The sequence below is a fragment of the Gymnogyps californianus genome, chromosome 2 (assembly GCF_018139145.2).
Source record: "Gymnogyps californianus isolate 813 chromosome 2, ASM1813914v2, whole genome shotgun sequence".
Lineage (NCBI taxonomy): Eukaryota > Metazoa > Chordata > Aves > Accipitriformes > Cathartidae > Gymnogyps > Gymnogyps californianus.
The window spans coordinates 40324161-40348416 of NC_059472.1; the positions used below are offsets into that span (position 1 = coordinate 40324161).

The following is a 24256-nucleotide window of genomic DNA, read 5'->3' on the forward strand; positions in this document are numbered from 1 at the left end:
CCTCTCCATGAGGAATAAATGAAACACATGGCAGAGAAGTGTAATTTGTTCCAATTTAGTTAAGATCCTCTTGGCACACCAACTTGCAACTGCTCGAGGAAGACTTCATTAAATAGTGTGCAAGAAAGCCCACTCATACTTTAGCTTGCATACAATGAAATCTAGTGATGAAAACAGTTTCACAAATCCTATTCCAAATCCAGGTTAAAAACATCCACCTCTGTAATGGTTGTAGTCAAATACTACACATACTCAAGTGCTGTTACTGCATAGCGTGATCCCTACTAGCCATCAGCAGAGAAGCTGATCCAAATTCATTAGAGGCTGTTACATAGAAAGGATGCCAAGAAGAGCTGACAAACATGAGGTATTTAGCAGCACGTACTGAAAACAGGCTGAAAGATCTTTTGAAGCTCTCACGGCTTCTAGAAAATTGCTTTTTTCCTTTGGATTAAATATAAATATACAGTAGGTAAGAAATGATGGCAGCTCTTCATGTGGCAAGGGAAACTAATAGGGCAATGAAAAAGCTTGCTCAAGTGAAACACTGAGTGTTTAAAGCCAGCAGATGCCTTTTTCTTTTCCTGAGTGCTACTTTTTAGTGCAGTTGTATAGCGCCAATGACAGAAGGTGCTCCTTGGTAGGAACTGGTACTTGGAAAGCTGGACTTAAAGCCTTTTTAGAACTACCAATTTCTGCTAAAAGACCAGTGGACACTGGAAACATCAGCTAACCACTTCTTGCTATCTGACAGAAAGCAGACAAGGCTGGAAAAAAACAGGAATACTATCTTCTCTCTGCCCGTCCCTGATGTATCCACAAGCTCCCGTATTGAGGCAGCTGTAAATAAAGCCAAAGAAGAACTAGGGGAGGGCTTTTCATCACTCCTGCATGAGCAGGGAGAAAGAGAAGCTGTTAGCTTGGAGTATACTAAAGCTTCAGCAATCTACCACCTTAATTTCAGATTTGCCCCGTCACCAGAGCAATGTGTACAGCAGCAGCCTTTTGAGGAGAAGATGAAGCTGTAATGGCGCAAATCCTGCCACTTAAAACCAGTGTCTGAACATGCAACTTTGGTAACCGCATTAGTCAGGTGAAGCGGCTCCACCATCAGACCCAGGTATGGCCAAAGGAGTATTAAAGAAACATGAACGACAACCAACCCTCCTCCTGAAGAAGTCAGTGTACTGATTTATGTTCACATTTCTATGATGTACTACACAGTCAAAACAGAAAGCGGCCCCAAGGTTGAGTGGTAGCACGTTGCACAGCCAAAGCAATAGCTGTAGTCCTGCCCTGAAAGCGGGACTCAAGAGGACAACGAGAAGTGAGACCCAAAGCTGGGCACGTGGTTTTCCACAGAAGCAGGAGACAGCCGAGAGAAGCTGACAGATTTGGTATCTCACAGTGGGGTAGCAGGTTTGCCACCGTACAGTGGCAGCAATTGATTGAGGGGGGCTGTATTACAACAGCCCGAGATGTAATGAAGATTGTCATGTTCAAGGATGAGCTGAAGTCTCTTACCCAGGCAGTCCTAATCAGGGTGGTTTGAGTACTGCATGATTGTCGCTAACATTAGCCTCACAACATCTCTGTGAAGAAGGCAAGTGTCATTCTCGGTTCTGAAGATTGGAAACCGCAATTAAAGCAACCGCCTCAGGGAAGCAGACAGAATTAGAAATTGAATCTGGAGTCCTGGTCTGCCGATTCGCCCACGGGCTCACCCTTCAAACTTGTGAGTAGGCAACTTAAAACAGTCAAAGGGCACCTTTTACCTGCAGCCCAAGAGACGCGCTCCCCCAGGCTCCAGCAATAGCTCCAGCCTAATCAAACGAGCACAAAAGAGCAAACGCTGCTTGCAAAACAAAGCGCATACCCCACTGGTCACTAGAGTGCTACAAGCTGGAATCAATGCGATGATTGTGCCAGCTGAGAACAAATTCAGCTATGTTTGACAACTTCCAGAAAATATTGGCAGAGGACAGGGAGTCTGCACTGCCCAGCAGCACCTTTGTGAATTGATTAGCCATATAGCAGATGGCAAGCCTGCTGCAGACTGAGACAGCAGAAGATGGCCAGTCTGGTTGAGAAGAACTTGAAGACGACTGGGAAGAAAAAGCATGCCCTTATAGTGACAGCCCAAAATGATATTTCGGAAATGTCAGATGCGTGGCAGATGAGGAACAGGACTGATTTTTAACATTTTCTTCAACTATTTATTACAAGCACCTGTCCGGCTCATAAAGCAAAATTATAGAGCTTAGTTTAAATCTTTCACTTTCACCTCTTTCCTTCACAAAAATCCTTAAAGAAAATATCAAAAAACATTTCTTCTTTTAAAAATTTCTTCTAAACAGGACTTCTGTAAGTCATTCAGGAATCAACTGATACGTTTGAGAGAACTTACACGCTTTCTCTGAAAGCGGGCATGCTTTGAAAGTTTGATTTTAGGAAAACATATTCTGGACAAAGAGCAAAGGCTTTGCTTCCCTCCTCCTGCCACATATTTTTGGGAGGGGTTTGGCACATGTTTGGGGAAAATTCATATTTTTAATGGTTTTAGGAAATGCCTTAAGCTATTCAGAGTCTGCACAGCTGCTCATCAGTAGCCAGCCATGGCTGAAGGAGCAGAAACTATGGATCGGAGAAATATGCCATCTTTGTCTGGTGCAGAACAATGCCGCTGCAGTGAAATACAATGGCCGTCTCTTATTTTCCACTAGCCCTTAGAAGAAAAAAAAAAAAAAAAAGAGGGGAGGAAAAAAAGGGAAGGATCATGGAGTTTCCTTGCAGGGCCTCTGAGCAGAGGGAGCAAACATGAGCTCTGCGCTCACAGATATGCAAATCCTTCCCCGGGCCCAACAATAGCAGAAGCCCTGTGGGAGGAGACCGATAGCACAGACCAGGCGGCTGCTGCTCCCAACTCCTACGCCTGCAAAACCCACAGGTTCCCGGGACTTCCCGAAAACTGGAAGGTCAAAGCATCGTCCAGGAAGAGGAGAGCTGCAAAAGCTCCGATATCGGAGCTGACCGCCCATCGCCGCAGAGCACACCGTTGCTAGACGTTTTAAAGCTTACAGTTTGCCCGCCATTCGGTTTACGGATGCAACTGCCCGAAAGATTGATGAATCCATGGTTCAACGTCTATATTGCCCCTTAGGTTAATAAGGCTTACGTATAAAAGTTGGAACTAAAAGAAAAAAGGAGCTTCTGCGGTGAGACCCCAATTAACAATGCTTGCATCTACATACTCCGAGCAAACTTTCTAAATGGGTGGGTTGGGTTTTTGTTTTTAACACAGACTACAATTACCATGATTTAATGAAGTCTCTGACTTGCAGCTATCACTGATACCTAAATTTTTTAAGCAGAGACTGAGAGAGTACAAGTAACAGATTGGAAACTACCAGCATTGAGCTACTGTAACACAAATAGCTCAAACAATTAAGATTTGATAGTTTTACCAGTGCTGACAGCAATCTATAAAAGCTGGAAAAACAAAACCATTCAGTGACACGGATTTATCCCCCTTTAGAAAATATATTTTTGCACTATAGTTCATGTTATCCTAAATATTTGCTATTTTGCATCAAATCTATTACCTAAAGCTGCACACAGACTGAGCTGGGACATTCACTTTACATTCAGAAGGAGGTTTTCACTTGCTTCCAAAACTCCCATCAAACTTTGATCACAGCAACAGTCAACCCTTAAAATTTCATTTTCGTCATGTATTTTCCTCAGAACAGCTGACTCAAGCTAGTGATTACAATGGATGCCTGAAATGTCATCTCTCTATGTAAGAAGCCAACTTCAGGTCTCTCCAAGGCATCATCACTTGAAGCCAAAGAGGGGTACAACAGGTTATTTACACAGCACGCGCAGCAGAACCTGCTGCCAGCGCTCCCTCCCATTGAGCAGAGTCAGAAAACGTTCATGGACTGGCACCTTCCAGGTCCTCAGGGAAGAACTGGGAGGCAGCAAGACCGAGCACCCTCAGATGCCCCGACATGACCGGACCTCCAGCCCTGACATTAAGGATTCAGAGGTAGCTGAAATGGGTGGTGCAGAGCAACAAGAGTCCTAAATGTCCCAAGCAGTTTTATGTGCAATACAAAATTCAACGGGAAGCTTAATACTAGAAATACAATCGATTGCCACCCCACCCCCCCAGATCTTAAGCCTCCCTCAAATGAAAAAGTACTTATTTTGCTGTACTAAATGGCGAAGGTCCTCAACAGGAGAAGTGTGTGTTATTCCAATGAACAGTACACTTTGACATTTGACATTGATATGAAACAAGAGACCGAAGCCAACAGAAGATACCTGGGACTAGTTTAGGGATTTGTCCACGATTTCATCAGTGACAGTTTTCAACACTCATAGTTGAACCAGTTTCTCCTTTACAGTCCAGTTCTTAAAAAAATATGTCTTTAATAGCCTGAGCAGATTTGTTGTTGTTTTGTTGTTTCCCTTGGCAGGACTGCACACCACGCACACAGAAAAGGTTGTGTTAGTATGCAGACCATTCTTGTACTTCGACACAGGTACTTTCTTCTTGAAAGCAACAAAAAAAGTCATTTGTATTCCTCGATAACCCCTTTAACATTGCCATGAATATTAAGAGGTCCAGCAAAAAATGTTTGGTGACAAAAAAAAGGCTTCTCATCGGGACGGACAAAAAGGGTGCTCCAGATGTGAATCAAGTGCAGAATAGTATCTGATCTAAGCATCTTACTCACGTAAGCTTTTATTCATTTAGACACACTTTAAAACTCCGTAAGAATCTTTGCAATAATTAACATGTGAAAACTCTGTGTCAAATCAAAGAAAAACCTTCATATTTTCATGTAATACATTTCTCGGACATTAGATGGCAATCCCCCCACTTCATTTTTCGTACCAGGGGCCCATATCCCTTCCAAAAATCAAATGTCACCACCTTTTCAACAGGTGAGCGGTCTGTTTGGCTTGTAGGAAGCAAGGCCGTTTGGAAAGCACAGTCAGAGTATGGCGGCTCCCCCATTACCATGGCATTCGTTCTGTTGCAACAGTTCTCCAGTTTTATTTTTTCTTTGATTAGGAAAGGCAGATGACTAATACCATTACGGAGGAACGCTTGTAATAGGGGTAAGATTGCCTTATTTGTCGCTTGGACACCCTACGCCATGACTTGGATGTTTCTGTGCCAAAAACCTATAGGCAAAAATAGGCGGTTACCAGAAATTCCCCCTCATTTCAACAGAGGAAGGGGGTTAGGAGAAGAAAGGAGGTTAGTGTGGCATTTAACAATATAATTTCTAGTCTTGCCAATTAAAAAGGGCCCTCCCAAGGGATATCATTAGTCTGTGTAAATCTTTGCTGGGAATTATAAAACTGAATTTAAAAAAAAAAAGAAAGGCTATTTGGTACCAGTATGTGGAATACACACAACGGGAAGCACCTACCAACTTTTACAGTGGGAATTCTATAGGCAGAAGAAAAAATAAGACACAAGGCATTTAAACAACTTAAATACCAGGTCAAATGAATTCAACAGAGTATGTAACACACCTGATCAAGTTAATGTGCCTTGGCTTTCAGCCTCTCACTTTTTGTCATGGTCTACGTGTGATGTTTTAGAAAGAGGCAGGAATAACACACCTCGTCAACCGTTCAGTGATGTACATGGCGGGGGGAATCCTTCCTGACCTTCATTAACTCCGTATGATCTATTTAAGTGGCAGTACAAGACATCCTGACATCTATTCATTTCAACAGTGCATGCCTGTGATTCATTCACACAAAATTCACTTCCTAAGCCTTCATTTCTCATCTACTTTCATTGTTCATGAAACGTTCTTTTCAGGCCAAGTTCACCCCTTTTCATACGTCCCCCTCAGGACCGAATTTTGGCCTTGCAACACTTGGCCATTTGAGCTCTCGTGCAAATTCACAGTGGACATGAAAGCGAGGTTTGCAGCTCTCCAGCATTCCAAAAGCACAGATAATATTAGTCCTAAGACAGGAGTCCACCCACAGCTGGCTACTCAAATAGCTAATTTTTCATGTACTCCACTGAAAATCTAACCTTTTATCCTCATTCTCGAGATGGTTGTGTACGTGTGTGTCAAGGTGACAACACTGTGAAAACAGAAGTTCTCAAATGGTACATTATCTCAAATATCAAAAGGTCACAAAAGGGTACAAATCGGTAGCTCTCCAGAAGAGACACTGGTTTTTATGAAAAGTGGGTCAGTTTTAGTTTCACGTAGGTTGTTTGACACAGTGGTTTCTGGCATCACAAGCTCTGGTCTACAGGATACCACAGAGCCTTTGTATCCCTTGCTGTCACTACAGCATTGTGTTTTTCTACCCATTAACCAAGGATAAATGACCTAGATATTGTGCCTATTAAAGCCTCATTTTTCTTTTGCCCTTTTGTTCTTTAGTGTACCACATTATCACATGCTGAACACATTTTAAAGTATTCTCAGTCTCTCATGCCCCTTTGAAGGAGTAAAGTACGGTTTTTAGTGTGCATTTCTGTATAGTTACTTAGAGTGGAAAATATGAAGGTAATTCAAGGTTTCTCTTCCTGCCTAGTCCCTTGAAGACAATCAGTTCAGCATTTACAGCCAATAATCTATGAAGAATATAGCAGAAAAATGCTATAAAAAAAGCCACAATGCAAATACAGAAAGCAAACACCGCTTCTGATGTCCCTAAACACTACATTCTATAATTACATCTCTGCATATCATGGGTCACTTTTATTAAAAGCATCATTACTACAGTTGGCAGCAATTTACATCTTATCTTACATGATAGCAGTTTCCAAAGAAAAAAAAAATAAAAAGACATCACAACAAAGAAAAACAATACATTTACAAAGTCATGTCTGTAAACTTCAAGGCTAGTTTAGAGTTGAGGTAATGCTGTTTAGCTTTGTGGCTAAAGTAACAAAGTCCTTTAATTTAAAAAAGGTACCTGATTTTTTTCTTTTTGTTAATACCAGTGCATTACAAGATCACGAGACGATTAAACTGTAGCTTTATCCTGTAAGAACCTTCTCCGCGGGTTAATTTCCAAAAGGTACTCTTCACATTCAACAGCTGCCTTATTATTGCTGCGTCTCAAGACAGAGACATTCACACTATCATGAAGATTGTCAGAGAGAGAGTGTGTGTGTGGGGGTGTGCGCGCATGTGAGCGGGTGAACTCCCATACAGTCAAAATGAAGCGCGAGTACGATATGTATGGTAAATTTCATCTTGACCTTCACAGCAAAAAAAAAATAAAAATAAAAAAATTAAATATATAACTTCATCCTTCCTTTAAGCAGCACTTCCTTCTATTAGTGCCACTTGATTACAAATTGCTGCTTAATTCATAATACCAATGGTACCAAAAGAAAAAAAAAGCAGAGCATTATGTCAATTTCCTTAAAAAGACATGATCACCTCTCAAATTTCATCTCTCCTAGGGATAATAAATAATGCACTGCACAATACTTAATGACCAAGATACCTTTTGACACATCTGTATAACATGACTTGAACTTTTTTTTTTGCTACACTATGTTACAGAACAGCTTATAAAAACTAAGTATGGACATTAACTGTGAGTGTAAACAGTAGGACTACCACTTGTCAAAAGTTTAAAACACTTTAACTGTAACTGGTACTGGTTATTCATCATTTTCATTGTTTTCTATTTCTTCCCCCCCATCAAGTGAGTCTAATTCTTCACCCTGTGCTATTTCATCTTCTAAAACGGAGGAATCTGCAGTTTTATCAAGGCTCTCCTCTGCATCACTGCCTTCGAGATTTTCTTCATCTTTAAAGGCAGTTCCTTCAGTTTTGTCAGTAGCCTTCTCTTCATTGGAGCCCACTGCGTTCTGAAGTCCTGCTAATGCTGGGAAACCGGGCAGAGTCAATCCTCCCAGTCCTGGAGGTAGAAACATAGATGGATAGAAGAGGCCAGGAGCCATGGTAGACAGCAGGAAAGGATTGAAGGCCAGAGGGTTTGTGGGCAATCCAGTGTTGGTGGTGGTGGTAGTGGTGGCAGTGGCGGTAGTCGCCGCAGTAGCAGCACTGACAGATCCATTCGCAGAGTCAGTAGCAGAAACAGTGTCTGTGCTTTTCTCAGAGTCTTTGTTCTCCTCTTCATTCTCGTTTTTCTTCTCTTCAGCTTTTGAAGCGCCATCCTCAGTCTCTCCTTGACCGGAAGCAGTAGTGGCATTTCCAGTAGTAGCCGTTATCGGGTTATTCAACAATCCGCTTAGTCCAAACATATTGGGCAATCCTGCCATCCCTGGCAACATCAGAGGCAACATGGCAGCCGGATTTTTAGCGTCCCCCCCAGCAGCAGCAGCTGTTGCTAGCCCTGGCGGGAAGCCCATGAGGCCTGCGAGCTGGAGAGACTGCAGGTTCTGTAGGTTCTGGAGGCTTGTGAGGTCCATTCCAGCAAACAGACTGTTCATTAGTAGTGGGTTGATTCCCGAAGTTGATGCTACAGCAGCAGCTGCTGCAGCTGCTTTGGCAATTTCACTTTTTGGCCTTCTTCCTCTTCTGCTTGCTCCTTCCTCCCTCACAACAGGTCCAGTGAGAAGACGGTCAAACATGGACTCTGGAACAAAACCCTGAAAAGGGGATGTGAAACAACAAGCTTTATTCTCTATTAGCTTTTATAGCTTTCAGCAGTTAACTGATGACGATGGAAGAAACAGAAGGGATTTCAGCATACTCCAAAAGTGGTTTGTTTTTCAACCCTGGCAAATCGTGACTAGCTAGCTACTAAAGTGAATGGCAGTAGAACATGTAAGAAAACCTGAAGAAAGCAAAGTCACGGATTTTTTACATTTAAACACAACAGTAAAACAACACATGCTGAAACTCTGTAGCTTCATTAAAAAAACCCCACCCTGATATACTGCAGTTACGAGTTTATACCTTTGTACTTCATACTGAACTTCAGTATAGTAATATTTTATTGAGTATTTGCAGAATTGTACCCTTTATTTTCAAACAATTGTTGTAAAATAAAGGCAGAAAACCTAATCCTTTGATGCTGCCTGTTACCAAGATGATGAATTCTATTTCTGTTACGAATATGACAAATATTCTCTTAATAGTTCCTAATGTATGAATACCTGTGTTTATTAAGGATTGTTGCTTATAAGAAAAAAAAAAAATGCAAAACAAATTCTGAAGACTGCCTTACTGCAGCTGATTTTTTGAGTGTACTTCAGTCCCGTTCTGCAGCAGCCTCCTATCACCACCCCCCCGAGCTGATTAACTCCCACCCAGACATTACAATTTCCTCAGCTCAAAACCAGCTACGAGATAAAGACTTAATAATCAATTTACACAGCCTTCAACTTTTCTGCTCTATAATCTACAGTGAGGCATGGAATAAGAGTTTCACTTACAGACTGTTTAACAATGTCAGTCCAATCTGGAGCAACAGCAAATTCAGGATTTTCTTCCAGCCATCTTGGCAAGTCCTTCATTGGAGGGGCCATAGCTCCACCCATCTAATGCAAAACACAAGGTTAATACTTTAAAAAAAACAAGACCAAAACCAAACAACTATTTATATGGACCTTTGCTATCTGTGAACTTTCATCTCTGAAGGACGGCAGTAAAGACTTTCAGTTCAGACTGTGGAAAACTACATGGAAAACAGCTAATGATACTAGAATTGAGAAGATCATGTTTTTTAAAAATACAGTAAAATGCTGCAGCTTAGGCAGGGCTAGTAATGAAATTCGTATCTGATATAAGGAAAAAATGTGCTATATAGTTTCAAAAATTAAGAGTTATTTACTCAAGTGATTAATATGAACGTATCAGAAGAGCAAAGAAGGAATTAAAGGAACTGGGTGGTACATTCCAGTAAGAATAACTGCCGGTGCCCAATTATTAAACTTTTAAAAAGAAAGCTTGGTGTAGAAAACCTGCTTTCCACATGCAAAGGCATTATTACAGACCTCCACTGAACTAACTTAATTTTTACCTTCTTTCCATTTCGCTTATTTACAACAGGTACCCTTTCTTCTCCTGTCAAGGTGTTTATATCCAGTTTATTAGGGTTTCGACATCTGTGTCGTTTTTGTTTCGGCTTCTGAAATGGGGAAAACAGCACATCTGCACTCTTCTGGAAAGAAGAGAAATGTATTACTTTTTAGTTTTTCATTTTCTTGACATAAATCACCAATCATGGAACCCCTTCTCACAACAATTTTAAGAAGGGGCCAATTATTTTACCCTCAGATTATCTCAGAAAAATCTTTTTTCTTATCAGGTGAAGAAATTCTGCGGAACTTGACACAAACACTGTTTTAACACATTGTTATATACAAATATTAAGAAAGGAAAAGCAACCCGGACACCCCGGTGCCACTTGGGTGTTTAGGTACTATAGTAAGTGTGGCTAAAGAGGAAACCTCTACTGAAAACCAACAGTTACAAAATCCAATGACTATGCCCAATGTAAGGAAATTCATTCTGACGTCTGTAAAACTAACTTCTGTATTAACATAATACAACAATAATGCTTTTAGAATCACATACTTACTGGTACATAACTTGGCATATCTACAGTGTAAGTAGGATGCATTTTAAGCCATTCAACTAAATCCTTGTTTTTAGGAGCATCCTCTCCCACCAGCCTGGTCCCATCCTCTAGATTGATTACAGGGATGCGAGTGTCTGGGTCCAGTTGACCAGGAGATGGAATGTTCCTTGCTGGTAGGGCTTCCATATCTTCTTCAAAAGCTTTGGTCACTTCTGCATCCTCCTGAAAACATTAACGTCTGTATTAATTCTCACTTCAAGGGAACAGTTACCTGGCAGAAATAATTTCAAGGACTGAAGCTAAGTGGTCAAGGAGATTTTGCATATGCAAGAGTCAATGGGGTTTAAATATTCATACTATGTAAAGCAATACTGTTGCATTAGGGAATTTTGTAAATTTAGGATCCTTGAACGTTAAAGAGCATACAGCTAAAGACAGAGCAGTTTTCGTGCATTTCCAGTTAATGGCCCCCAAGCCCTCCCCTTTTCTACACAGTAGACATACTTAAGCCTCAAAATTTGTTATAAATATATTACGTTTTGTTAAAAAAAAAGAAGTCTTTTTGAAAGTACAAGCTGCTGAAAACTCAGCTACAATTTGCTAGAGTAAAAACTTGATACGAACAACTTTTTATTTGGTTCAAAAAGAAATAACAGCTCTAAGCACAAAGAAAAAGCTGGTTGGGTAAAAACTGTACATTACTTTTAGGGAGAGTATAACAACACTTTAAACTCGCATTCAGAAAGTACTAGACACAGAAGAACAAATATGAGACAAAAAGGTTGCTGTCTTACTACAGTCAATGATGTCCGTTTGTTGCTCATAAATAACAGATCAAGCCCTTCTACATTTTTCCTCCTTCCTCTCCTCCTCTTCATGGGCGGTTCTCCATCTATTAAAGAGCCATTTAGTAGATGCCTTGTGGGTGTGCGTGAAAGACCTGCTTGCAGCAGCTCCATTTGAGTTTTAAAGGCATCAGACACAGGTGTGGAGACATTAGGCAAGATAAACTTTGAAGTAACAGATGAAAAATTTGAGGTAGAACTTGTTGCCTCTCGTGAGGCCTTTGATAAATCTACAACCTTTTCTTGTCCATTTTCTGAGACCACCTGAGACTCACGTAACTGGGCAACCATTTCCATAAGATTTCTCCTCTTGGCAGCTCTCTCAGCCTCAATTTCAATCTTTCTTCGTCTCCTCCTCCTCTGACGTGGAACCGATAAATTGAGTGCATCTTCCTAATGAAAAATGAGCATTTCCAAACATTAGCAAAGCTCTGTTTGCTATGCTGAATTTAAAATTAGAAGTCCAAACATATAACTCTGAAAACAAAGCCTTCATTTTAGTGAAAGAAACACTTCTTTGTTTTTCCTATTTTATTTAAAGAAATGCTATTTTTAATTTTTTCTATTATGCAAAAGAAATGCATGCAAGTTAAAATGTTTTAGGTAAGAAAGAGAGAGATGCAGCCTTGCCTTTGATAACTGAGGAGAAGCAGTGATATCTTCACTGCCACTGACGCTGGCTTGACCAACCATGGAGAGCTCTGCAAAGCTCCTTTTTTGTAGAGGGCTGTCCACAGCTGTTGGAGTATACCCAGGTATGAGCCCCTGGAAATCAAACATCTGGCGCCTATTTACTGGCCACTTCCCTTTCAGCACTGCTTCACAGATGTTGTCTAATCGGTTGATCATTACTCGGTCCTGCATAAAGGAAAAGTACGTAATGAACCTTCAGTGTGAAAGTCGCCTTTTAAACTCAAATGAGTATAATGACATAGTCCAGCTTCCAAAGCTTAAGAAATACATTCAAAAACAACTATTCTTGCAGGTCAGGATAAACTGATCACCTTACAAGAAGCTAATACACAGACAATTTTGTAGAATAAAACATCACTAGAATTTAAAAGCTGCATTTATATTGGGGGGAAGGAGAAACTCAGACGAAGTTTTCTGTATGACAATGTACTAACTGACAAATTTAACAGAAACTCACTATTGTTTCACACTGCAAAACTTCAGTAGTTAGCAAAATCAACAGTTAGGAAGGGAAAATCAAAACATCTGCAGTCAGTATCTTAAAGCTGCAGTTCTCAAGATCCAAGAGGCTGGATCTGCAATTCTGTCCTAGGAAGTGGATCCTCATTAGCGTCACTATTAATAAAGTTCAACATTATGAAACGGGCACCAACCTAGGGACATCTAATGAATGTCAATTTTCATTCCACGCCCATTATCACTTCAAATTTCACTGAAGCGTGTACACTAAAAATCTCTAATTATGTTTATTAGTCTACTTATGTGAACCTATACAGATGAAGGATTTTTTGTTTTACTTTTACACTATGACTCGAATAAGATTTTAGTCCGTGTTTCCAAAATAGATGCTGAAAGCAAAGAAGATGAGTATCATTTGACTTTTTCCATTTCAGTATTCAAGCACATTCTATGGTAGCCTGCCTGAAGTAGTAGAAACTTCAGAACTATGAGAAATACTGCTGGTTAGGGAATATGAGCATCAGTTAGCTTCCTGAACAGCAAAACAGTGCAAAAGTCACTAGCAAATCTCAGCAGCTGCAACAGACTGCTTGCTTTCCCCAGGAATAAGCCTATTAAGAGCAAGGTCCCCCTGCCCTGCCCCCCCCCCCAAACCAGATGGCCCTGTTATGGTGATTAGTAAGCTTAAGACTATTACTACTTTATTTTTCTCTCTACCCTTACTGCAAAGGAGAGTACTAAATTATGTATGGATTTATTACAAGGTTACAGTTTCATATTTTTAAAAACATTTTATATTAAATAATTTTCTGCATTGTTACCAAAATAAGATATAGCTTTACCCTATCTAAAACTGCTGCTTATGTTTGCAGGATACCTTAATACAATTACATCTGTCAACATTACATAATGGCTTAGATCATGTAGGTCACCAATACTCTTCTCTACAATCTCCTCACCCCAAAATAAAAAGGTGATCTTACAAAATCTCTTCTCTCAACACTGCAGATTGCTCTGCAGACGAAATCCATAATTCAAAATCCTAAGTTTGCTTCCATCAATAGAAGTGCGAGAGGTGTGATTCTGCTGACATACAGTTATGGAGCCTGTGACGAACTCCCGTCTGTCAGTAGTTTGTTGTTTTACTAAATGACAATATTTATAGTAAAGCAATTCCTTTAATCTCCTCTGCTAATTTGTATGAAATTGAAGAATAAAATGCAACTCCACGAATCATTCATAGAAAAAAGTCCCTTGCCCACTAGAAGTGCAGAATCATACAAAGCTCGCTGTTATTTTGCAAACACATTTCCCATATTTTATCTGTATTGAAAAAGACACATGCCATTCTACCCCTAACCAACCTTAGGCCAGAAAGAGAAGGCAAATGTTCTCTCATGAAGCAGCTGAACCACAGAGGGATCTCCATCTTCCATGTAGAATCCATCGCGTGTTTCATCCCTTGCAGTACTCATAGAGGCATTGCTTTCTTCATCAAAATTCTTACCCTGAGAAACTGCTCCTGCTGAATAACAACCATGACCAGGCATTAACTACAAAACTTCCCAACCACACAATGTCAACCTAACTAGATAGGTTAAGACAACCAGGCTTGACACAGTATTTCTAACTCAGGCTTTTGTTCAGTAATTACTACAGCACAGCCTTAGCCTTCTGCATTTGGCACAGAGACCATGCTTATTGGCTCAGTAAGCTATGTTGGAAATCATCCCTTGTGGGGGGAGTACCCTGCTGATGCTGGATGGTTTTTATGAAAGCTTATCTAGCCACCTGATACGCGCAAGGGCAGAGGAACTGCTACATGTAGCCCATCCCGAGCTCCGTGTGTGCCACTTACCAGCTGGCACAGCTGTGGGGCTCATGCTAAGCACACAGAATTGATCTGACTAACGTGTTACCTTCAGGTTGGGAGGATTCTTCTGATTTATCATCATCATCTAGTTTCTCCTCTTCATCTTCTTCCGAACCTTTCTCAGAAATAGATTTTGGGTCTACATCTGTACTCATTTCTATGTCTTTCAATTCACATTTAACAGAGCCAGGCTCAGCCTCAGCATCACAGTCCGGTTTAGTGTCCTTATCTGCAATATCTGTCTCCTCTTTGATATCAGACTTTTCTTTGGGTGCTGGATTTTCAGACCCTTCAACTTTAGCCTCCGTTTGTTCTGTAGTCTTTTCTTCTTGTACTGGTGTGGATGGGACAATAGGTGGTGTTTGACTGCAGCCAGCACCCAGAGGGTTTACAGAAGAGACAGTATTTGCATTACCTGTCCCCCTGTTTTGAGCAAAGTTTTTGTGAGCCTCAAGAAAAGAGAGTTCAGGATCATTCAGAATGTGATAATCAGTCCTACTGACTCCATGTTTAGCAGCACCAATCAGTAAGTCTTTGTCATGTTTACCACACTCCCACCACTCTGGCAGGTCCAAGCTTGGTTGGCAAAGTTTTAGCCTCTCCCCCAACTGCGGGTGATGAAGAACCTGTTCACGGATTTTCCGCAACAGTTCTATGCGATATAAAGTTCTAGAAGCACGCTCTTCTGTGATCGGCTCAATCAGAGTGGAAAGATCAGGTGGTTCTGCAATGACACCAATTTGTGTTGTTTAACATCAATCAAATGTACACCCATTTCAAAATCATTACACCTGGGCATGAAGTTTTAACAGTCCCACTGTCTCGTAACAGTCATGTTCATTTCTACAGTCAGTTAAAACTTACCATCATCCGGTTTGACTGGCATTCGGCACACTCGTCTACACATATTCACAAAGCCATTAAAATACTTTTCCAAGCTTTCATCAGACTTTTTATCAAGCCTGGCAAATGCTCTGAATTGATTCCAGTCAAATTGATGTTTTACAGGATCAAAAATAATTCCAAAAGTAGACACCACACGATAAAAATCAGCTTCTTCTCTTCTTGTCCATCTAGTCAAGGAAGAAGCAAAAGAAGTGAGGCCACTGAATAAACAAGAGTCCAAACAGTTTGGATGCCCCAAAACCGCCTTAGTTTATTCTTTCAAAACAGAAGAGCGGTACTGGTGACACACAAGCTCAAATAAGATTTAGAGACAGACATCACTGAGAAACTCACTTTTGTCGTTTTTCAGTTATTATAGCTTCCCTTTCTGCTTCTAGTGCCCTCACTTCTTCCCGAGGCCGACGTCTCCTGCGGTCAGTCTTCATTAGTGCCTCTTGCCTCATTTGTTGCCTTTTATAGCTGCGCTGATAGGCAGTAATGAGGCGACGCAGACGGGTAGTCAGGGTTGAAGTGTTGGGCCAGTAGAGTTGGCCTAACTCAGCATTGCTTTCACTGTGCTTGTCTAGAGAATAGAGAAGTATTTGTGCACTACAAAACCACCACTAAACATTTCAAAGTTTCTATGGCTATAACTGGATTCCTGGTTTATCAGATAAGAACATATGCCTCATTAATATTGGTGCATAACAAATTAGAAACAGGATAACTACGCTGGTAGGAGATAAAAAATAGAATCAAACCATCCAACTGTAGGAACTCAAAAATGCTTGTGAAGCATTTAGAGATAACCAAGCATTATTATTCAATGTTATGAATGTAAACATATTACGAATACTGTAAGTATTTAAATTAATGCAATGCATCTTTAAATATATTACTAAGAAGATCATTCTGCCTCTGAGGAAAAACCTATGCTTGTGATTTCCCGCTTTATTATTCTCACTTAAACTTGGCAATTTTCCTCCACACTGAGGAAACAACATATCTATAACTTCCAAGATTATTTCAGCAAAAACATCAACGGCTGCATTATGAAACATCCAGTCTTTATCATCACAATTTCTAATGTAATTAGAAACCCAGAAAGCCATAATGTGGATTGTTCAAAGACAGTAAATAATTGTTTTGAAAGATGTGAAGCATGAAGAGATTTGGCAGTACAAAGTTTACTGTGGTTTTTTCCCAAAACACCACCTATCCCCTCATGTGGTAATATAAACAGTCCACCTTTCACTAAATGGCCCATTTTTGCCTTTTTAATTTCTTTGCTGTAGTCTTACTTGGGTGTATTTCTATGGACTCCTCTTTGTCTTCTGGAGGTGAGTTTGCAAATTCCTTGGGGAGAAGACAGAAGTTATTTTAGTTTTCAGTTTTGACCATATGTTATCATTTCAGGAGAAAAATATGTCATCTCTCAAACACAGCAGCAAACAATCTTTGTAAGGGGTGTTTATCTGGTAGCTCTCAAACTTAAGAACTGCATATTAAGATAAACATGGAGAATCAGTTATAATTATATATATTTGTAATCACAGAAAGTGCAAAGTTCTTACATCAATTTCATCCTTGAAAGGAGTTCTGGTTGGCTTATATTCTGGATCTTCATCCTCTCTGTCAAATTCACCACTATAAAATATTTAAAAGAAATATTTTCAAGAAATTTATTGTTTTTTAGAGGGGGCTGATTTTCTGGACAAAAGCAAAAAAGCTACAAAAGCCATCAGTATGGTGTAGCAAGTTACACATTTATATTTCAATGCTCAACTGTGTAAACAATTCTATGTACTTTTTACATCATATGATCACTTCAGATCCTCAGGCGAGATGTAAGCAAAATATGACATATGAACTCATGCCAACATACACAATGCTGATAAAGTTTATTAATTTTTTCATGTCCTCCTTACCCATCACCACCATCTGCTAACATGTCTGTCCCTCTCTGTTCAGCAGCTATGGCCTTTGCATCAGGCATGCCAACCCGTTCCAGAAAGCACAGTGCTGGATCAGCTCTCATAGAATTGTACTTCTCATAACCTGCATGCAGAGCATGAGACAAGTTTTTTTAAAAGCTATGACGAACTGTGAATAGAATAAGTTTAGGCAGTAGAAGTACAATTGTCTGGATTCATTTATTTATTTTTAAATAAAACAAAGGAGCTGTCACTGTGCTGGAAACAACCATTTCATTCATGCAATGAAATTTTTCATATTGGTAAATTCCATCAGCACAGAAATATTTTCACATCAATAACATTAACAAATAGTAGATACTGAAGAAAGCATTCAATTTAATGTCTTTATAAGGTAAAGTAAAAATCTTTCACAAGTGAAAAACTTCTTTAAGTTTCCTATATGACTTTCGCAGTGGTTCTCCACATTCAATACTCCCTACTGGAAACATGCAGATCCGAATGGAAACACACACACACACGCGCGCGTTTTCTATAGCTCCAGCCCTGCTGGAACCCTCAATGTAGGCTGCAAAAATGCTGTATACATGGGTTATACGTAAGGCCAACGAACCTGTCTTATTAGGTTTAGGATGATGCATGTCAGTAAGATGACACTGTTCCCTCTATGGTTTTCAAACTGCTGTTTGCTTTTTTACTGCCCAAGTTGACTAGATGGAAAATGGCAGATCCCAACAGTGCACTGCAGGAAAATGATTTTTAGACTAGACTTGCCTCAGCTGAGCCCACAAAATAGAGCTGCTGTACATAGGCAGAACAGCACAATTCAATTAGGATTTGTACTACAACACACTGCTCCTAACTGCTGTAGAGCCTCAAGCCAAACTGTAATCATGAAAGGTTTTATAAGCCATCATTCTCCCCTTTAGTCAGGCTGGGCTGCTGAGAATACCTCTGCGACCTCCAGAGAATTGGGATTATAATCAGGAATCGCTCACTGTATATATCATGCCAGCTCTGCATCCCCAGCCTTTCAAAGTTAACAAGGCTGCATCCCACTCAAGGGAGCCGGGAGTTCTCAACACTGACATTTGTGAAATATTGCTTGGAACAAAGCCCAGGAGGCACTTGTACAGATTAATAGCAGAGGTTAAGCCCACCGTCCACTTTGACACTGGTTGGCAGAGTTAGCAAGTGAAGCAGTGCTGGAAGCAAAGTTTATGGAGATCTATCTTACTATTTGGCTATTATTTAAACAAATATGGTTTTGTTTTATTTACAGCCAAGAAAGTAATGTTTTCTTCTCAAATGTTCTGCAAACATTTAAAAACAGCATCTGATATTTACAGCTCATATTAGGTTTTTAATGCAGGCAAGAAAAAAAGGGAGATACAAGCCAACAGTTCTTTGGAACAATACTTGTTAATATTATGACTGAACAGTCCTACACATAGAAAGCTTTACAACTGAGTTTTGTTCAGAGTGAGACATCACTTACCGTGTTTGAATACTCCAATTAAAAGGGATTTATCCGCCTCCTTATCCCACCAGTCTGCAGGAACTTCGGCATGGAATGGCTCAGGTATCCATACATCTACTTCACTGTAGAGACAGCATTATATACATTCGCAAAGGTATTACTGGACAAAGATTTTTTTTTTTTTTTTTAAGTGGTTCACGCTTTTCTGTAAATATGAGTTTTGAGGGGGGGAAAAACCCCAAAACCCAATACAGAAATTGAAATACCTTGAAAAATAATTAGGATGGTTAAACAAACAAACCAACCAACCCAAAAAAACCCCACAACAAAAAACCCAACACTAGGCTATTTTGGGAGTGGAATGCCAATGGTTATCCAAATATGATTCATTTAAGGTCTTAGTATATTTTTTTTTCATTTTTTAAATTGAGATAGAATAATCCTTCAATATTAGGAGAACTGAAAACTCTGTCATTTCCCACATTGTTTCCTCCCCCAAGAAAATTACCCACTGCGCGTGATAAAATAATAAGGCTGCTTGAGAACAGACATTTAAGAGATAGCGTGACAACCTTTAAAGCTGCATTATTATAGTACGTGTACTTTATAAAAGCCAGCGTCATAAAGCAAAAAATAAATCTGCACTTGCACTAACCTTGAGTCAGCACCCTCCAAGATCTTGTCTGCTTGGTCCCCTATAACTTCTTGTCGTAGATAGTAGAGCATGCGGACACGCAGCAGGACCCTGGAGAGGAAGGCAGAGGGGGGAAAAAGTTCTTAACTTCAGGACTGTTTGCCAACAGTGGCTTTTGGCAGCTGCTGCTGTTCATCCATCATCCTGCCAAGGCTGATTAGCCATGCTGTATGGTAGGCTTGAAGCGTGACAGATGGTGGCACATAATCACCTCTGTGTGGTGCTTTCTGCTGGCTTCCAACAGGCCTGCCTGGCAACCGCTTACACTGCACAGAGAGGGACCCAGCTCAGCCCGGCCCCGGCGCATTTCATTTAGTTCTACCTAGTGCAGCTTGTGAAGTTTAGACACGTACTCTACCACTGCCTCTGAAGTATTGAAGCAAGTTTGTAAACAACTGAGCAGATGGCTTTCAGTAACTGTTCTGCTTCATTATCTCATAAAATTTCCTCAGCTGCTGCCTTAATACCATTTTTGGAAGCACATCAGAAGTTGTAGGAATAAACGAGATATAAAATCTGGTTTTACTACCTTACAATAAACCCTCAATATGGAATGTCAGGTTTTTCAGATTATACAACTTTTTGCTTCCGAGAATGGGGGGAAAATATAATCCCCTATTTCCCTTGGGAGATATTAACTATTTTTACTCTTTATAGTTCAAACTGCTATTTAATTTTACCTGTGCACAACCTAACTGCTACAAGGAAGTGAAACATCCTCATTGCCCATGTTTATTTTTCCCCATTTCTGCAATACTACAGTCATTTTTGGAAGCACTGTCAGGTGTTGCGGTCACACTTGAAGCTGGCAGGAGAGAGAATGGCAGACTGGCTTTTCAAGGAGAGTAGAAAAGAGGTCATCTCTGTAGAAAAATTATCTACCTGAAAATAATCCTGCTCTCCTATGTTTACCCAATTCAGGGCACCCCCTGCTGCCTAGTTCATGAAGTAAAATCAGTACCAGCTAAAATGGGAGATTACTCAGCCTGCCCTCTCACTGTACCCAAATCCATCACGGCAACTGTTGAATTGCTGCTGCTCCTGGAACAGCAAGGGTGACCAGGGAGGCAGTAATCTGATCACCCACTTGCATGAAAAATTTAGACCACCACCAGTTTTGAGAGCTCCTCATTAGAGATCTAAAGCAACCGGAGCAATACTTGGTTTTACACGTGTTATTCAAGCAAACCTCGGAAGAGCAGGGATTTGAATGAAGGTCATGTCTGCAATTCAAAACATGTCAGACATGCTTCTTTTTGTATGCATGATAACTGGGACCAGTAAGGTGTCCCTGCTCCCTGTGTGGCTATGTAAATAAGCTGTTGAGGGTCTCTTATCATCTTAGTATTAAGCAGCAACAGCCGTTACATCAAGGCAAAGAAGAGGAGCAGGAAAAAAACCCAACATCAACCAAAAACCAGAGAGTCTTTGCACCCTTCAGGAGTCCTATGCTTTAAAACAGGATACATGTTACATAAGGACAGGACACCAGTTGCCAATTGCTACTGCTACCTTTTGAAGGAAATTACTCAGGTTATTAATTGGCTTCCACCTCTGTTTGATTTTACCTGGGCTAAACATGTTGCTTCTACAATTCACTTAGTCCTGGTGGATCTGGGAAGTGAAGGAAAAAGATAGCAACTGAAAACATTCCTGCACATTTACCATCTTCCCGATCCTTGTAATTGTTCTACTTACTGTATTACTACAGAAGCAATATTTTAAAAATGAATTTAAGTCTGATCTGCAAACTGATATAACAAGTAATGAGAACATGTTACCTGGGAGATTAAAATAATGTTACAGGAAAGAATTTAATTACTTTAAGAGCAAGTGAGATGTAATAACAGATCTGAGTAACAGTTTAGAAAAAAATCAGAAAGCAGTTTATTTGGAAGTGCACTTGCTAACATAATTCTGTAAGTATCTGTTTTCATCAGCTGAGAATTAAGCTTGGTTAGCATCTGGAAACGAGCTAATAAACCCCTTAAATGCCTTTCCTCCTTCACATCACACCCCCTATTGACAGGCTACAGGTACTTTTCAAATCAATAATTTCTTTCCAATGAACAGTATTAGTAAGACAGAACATATATTAAAAACATAGAAGTAATGATGACCTTTCAGTAACACTGCATTACATCTGTATGGTATATATACAATGAAGACTATAAATTTAAAAACAAACCAAACCCCCTCAAACCCAAAAAGCAAACAACCTACCCCCCAACCCCAAAACAAGATATTTTTGGGACAAAGATTAGGTTCCTTGTCTATAATGGAGAATATAGTAAGCAAAACTGAGATGAAGAACCAGGACACTGTGAAAGGAAGCTGACACAAAAATAACTAAGATATTACAAAACAAAAGCTAAAAGAATGTGAGATGCTCTTAAGAGACATTCATGCAACAATAAAACAATGTAACATCCAAATCAAAATACAATGATCTTTATCCCCAAAGACTTTCAGTTTAGTAACACGTTTAAAATTTCAAAAATCAAATCAGGGCACTGATTCAGGTAAGAGAGCTCAGTTAGAAATTTTATCTCAAACAAAGGCGAAAAGAAGAAATATTCTGTATAATGTGGAGAGCAAGAGAGGAAGGGAGAAAAAGAACAAAGAGAAGAGATACATCTACACATAGGTGAACTACTACATGAAACTCTGGAAACTAAGAACTGGATATTTGACTTTAACATCTAAGGAACAGAACTTTAAGGACATCAGCCTGAGACACCCCACAAGAAGGGTAAGAAACAAACAACTTTGTCTAAAGATAGCCAATTGTCAAGAGAAATAGACTTAGTGTAGCGATATAGTCTTTCCTTTATATGGTAAAAAGAATAACCTCATCTGATTCCACTCTTATTTATAAGTAGAAAACAATTTTCTTCAGAACTGTTTTAAGCGCTGATCAGTCATAAAGAGCTTACAGAAGTATCCAGATATCTGTTAAGATGATTATCCCCAAATTAAAAAGTAATAATGGCCTTTACATCCTATTAAATGGCCCTGTGTTCTATTAAAAATATCCAAAAGAAGTTGTGTAGTAAAAAAACTCTAAATGAAATATTTATTAATACTTACTTATTACAGTGATGTTTGAGATGTTTCCTATAGCTGTCTTCTTGAAATAACACATCTGGATTACAGGTTGTGAGCCAATCAGCGTCTTGCAGCATTGGCTGTGAACTCTGGGCTTTTACTTTCTTGCCTTTCCTCCCTCTGGGCACTGGTGCAGACAGACCTACATAAAACCCCAATATTTCTTATACAATCTGAATAGAAAAGCTCTCACCTCAAAATGCATTACAAACATACATTTAAAGCTAAGGATCACTGCTATACTAATTCCTTTGTGGGCAACACAACCACCAAAAACTGAACAGCAACATAATTCAGTATAGAAAATTGCAAATAACAAAATCAACGAAAACTTTCATGCAAATTTAGGTGTGAAGATTTCAAAAATTCAGAGTGCTAGCCAGAAAATGGTGTTATATAAATATTTCTCATAAAAACTCTCATGAATCTGAATGGCCATAAGGAAACAAGCTTTCTGATTTATGGCAATTTGAAAGAGATTAACTCCAGCAGTAGGTGTCACTTAAAAATTATGCTAGAATATTTGTTCAAAACTGATTTTAGGGAAAGAGCACTGCCTTCTACAAAGTGTCCGAGAGAGATTTCCCCTTTAAGTACGGACCAAGTCAAAGCCCACCTTACTCATAAAATCTGACAAGATCCTACGACATGTCAGAATGGCTATAGTTGAAACTAAATACATAGCATGACTGAAGCAATTCTTTCCTATTTACTAGCATCATTATTTGATTGTGGTAGACATACCGGAATGATTAACCAAAGCTCGAGTTTGCCCATCTGCAGTTGGAGTGATCAGATCCCAGATGAAACTTTTGATATTTTCATCCCCTTTGTAATGATTAAGACAATATACCAGAATAGTCCGGCAGATGGTTTCCACATCTTGTTCTGTTAGCTGACGTTTATAGCGCCCATGTGAGAGGATGTCAGTCCAGCGACCCCAGCTATAAGAAAAATATGTTCAATACAACAGCCAGGGCACTGGTATTTTAATTTGTGACTTTCAATTTAACTCCTGGTACCAAGCAAGTTGGGACCTCCTGTGTTAGCACTAATGCATTTTGCATTTGCAGGTTACGTCAGGGCATCCAACCTCCAGCACCAAAGAGTTAAGAATGTTTATTTTACAGAACAGGCAATAAGTTCACTGCTCGTAAAGCTGCAATTGAACTACACTCAAAATAATAAAGTACATATGTTTAACTCTAATGGTCCCAGTAAGCTACGAATAGGAAATTCAACCAATTCCGACAATCATGGGATTTGGGGAATCATTCTTATTTTGATCCTGAAATCCATTATTAGCAATTGTTGTACGCAACTTCCTAAAATAAAGACAGTCATTCTGAAGCCCACCATGTTAGTAGTCAAATATAGCTACTTGCTTGCAAAGAGATAAAATTCAAATTGGTAAATCCAATGGGGAAAAATATGACGTATCAAATAGCTGAATTTAAGTGGTGCCAAAATACCAGAACCTATGTTGAAAACCTCTAGATTGACTGTTGATTTCACAACCACATTTTTCTTTACAAATACACTTTGTTATTCTCCACAACACTTAGAAAAGAGAGATTAAACCTTGGTAACTCAGGAATTCTTTACACTATGAGAAGCCAGAAACAAGTATTCCGTCATCACAAAACTATGTATCTTACCAGTGAGCTCATAGCCATCTGTGAGACACTCAGATATTTTAAGCTAAATAACACATATATAAGCAAC

General features: G+C 39.7%; 1 protein-coding gene across 2 annotated transcripts in view; it reads right to left on the reverse strand.

Moving 5' to 3' along the window:
- Positions 1–6733: 6733 nt before the first annotated feature.
- The window catches only part of CHD7 (chromodomain helicase DNA binding protein 7), a 133812-nt gene continuing 116289 nt past the window's right edge, over positions 6734–24256 (reverse strand). For both annotated transcript variants that reach the window (XM_050892941.1, XM_050892942.1), the window contains exons 22-38: positions 23276–23475; positions 22514–22673; positions 19385–19474; positions 18748–18851; positions 17244–17373; positions 16890–16962; positions 16617–16671; positions 15670–15898; positions 15295–15503; positions 14477–15154; positions 13922–14082; positions 12036–12263; positions 11355–11798; positions 10561–10782; positions 10000–10140; positions 9413–9517; positions 6734–8623 (exon numbers count right to left, since the gene is read on the reverse strand). In XM_050892941.1, coding sequence (XP_050748898.1) covers positions 7670–8623; positions 9413–9517; positions 10000–10140; positions 10561–10782; positions 11355–11798; positions 12036–12263; positions 13922–14082; positions 14477–15154; positions 15295–15503; positions 15670–15898; positions 16617–16671; positions 16890–16962; positions 17244–17373; positions 18748–18851; positions 19385–19474; positions 22514–22673; positions 23276–23475 — 4183 coding nt within the window. In that variant the 3' untranslated portion in view covers positions 6734–7669. The remainder of the gene's footprint in view (positions 8624–9412; positions 9518–9999; positions 10141–10560; positions 10783–11354; positions 11799–12035; positions 12264–13921; positions 14083–14476; positions 15155–15294; positions 15504–15669; positions 15899–16616; positions 16672–16889; positions 16963–17243; positions 17374–18747; positions 18852–19384; positions 19475–22513; positions 22674–23275; positions 23476–24256) is intronic.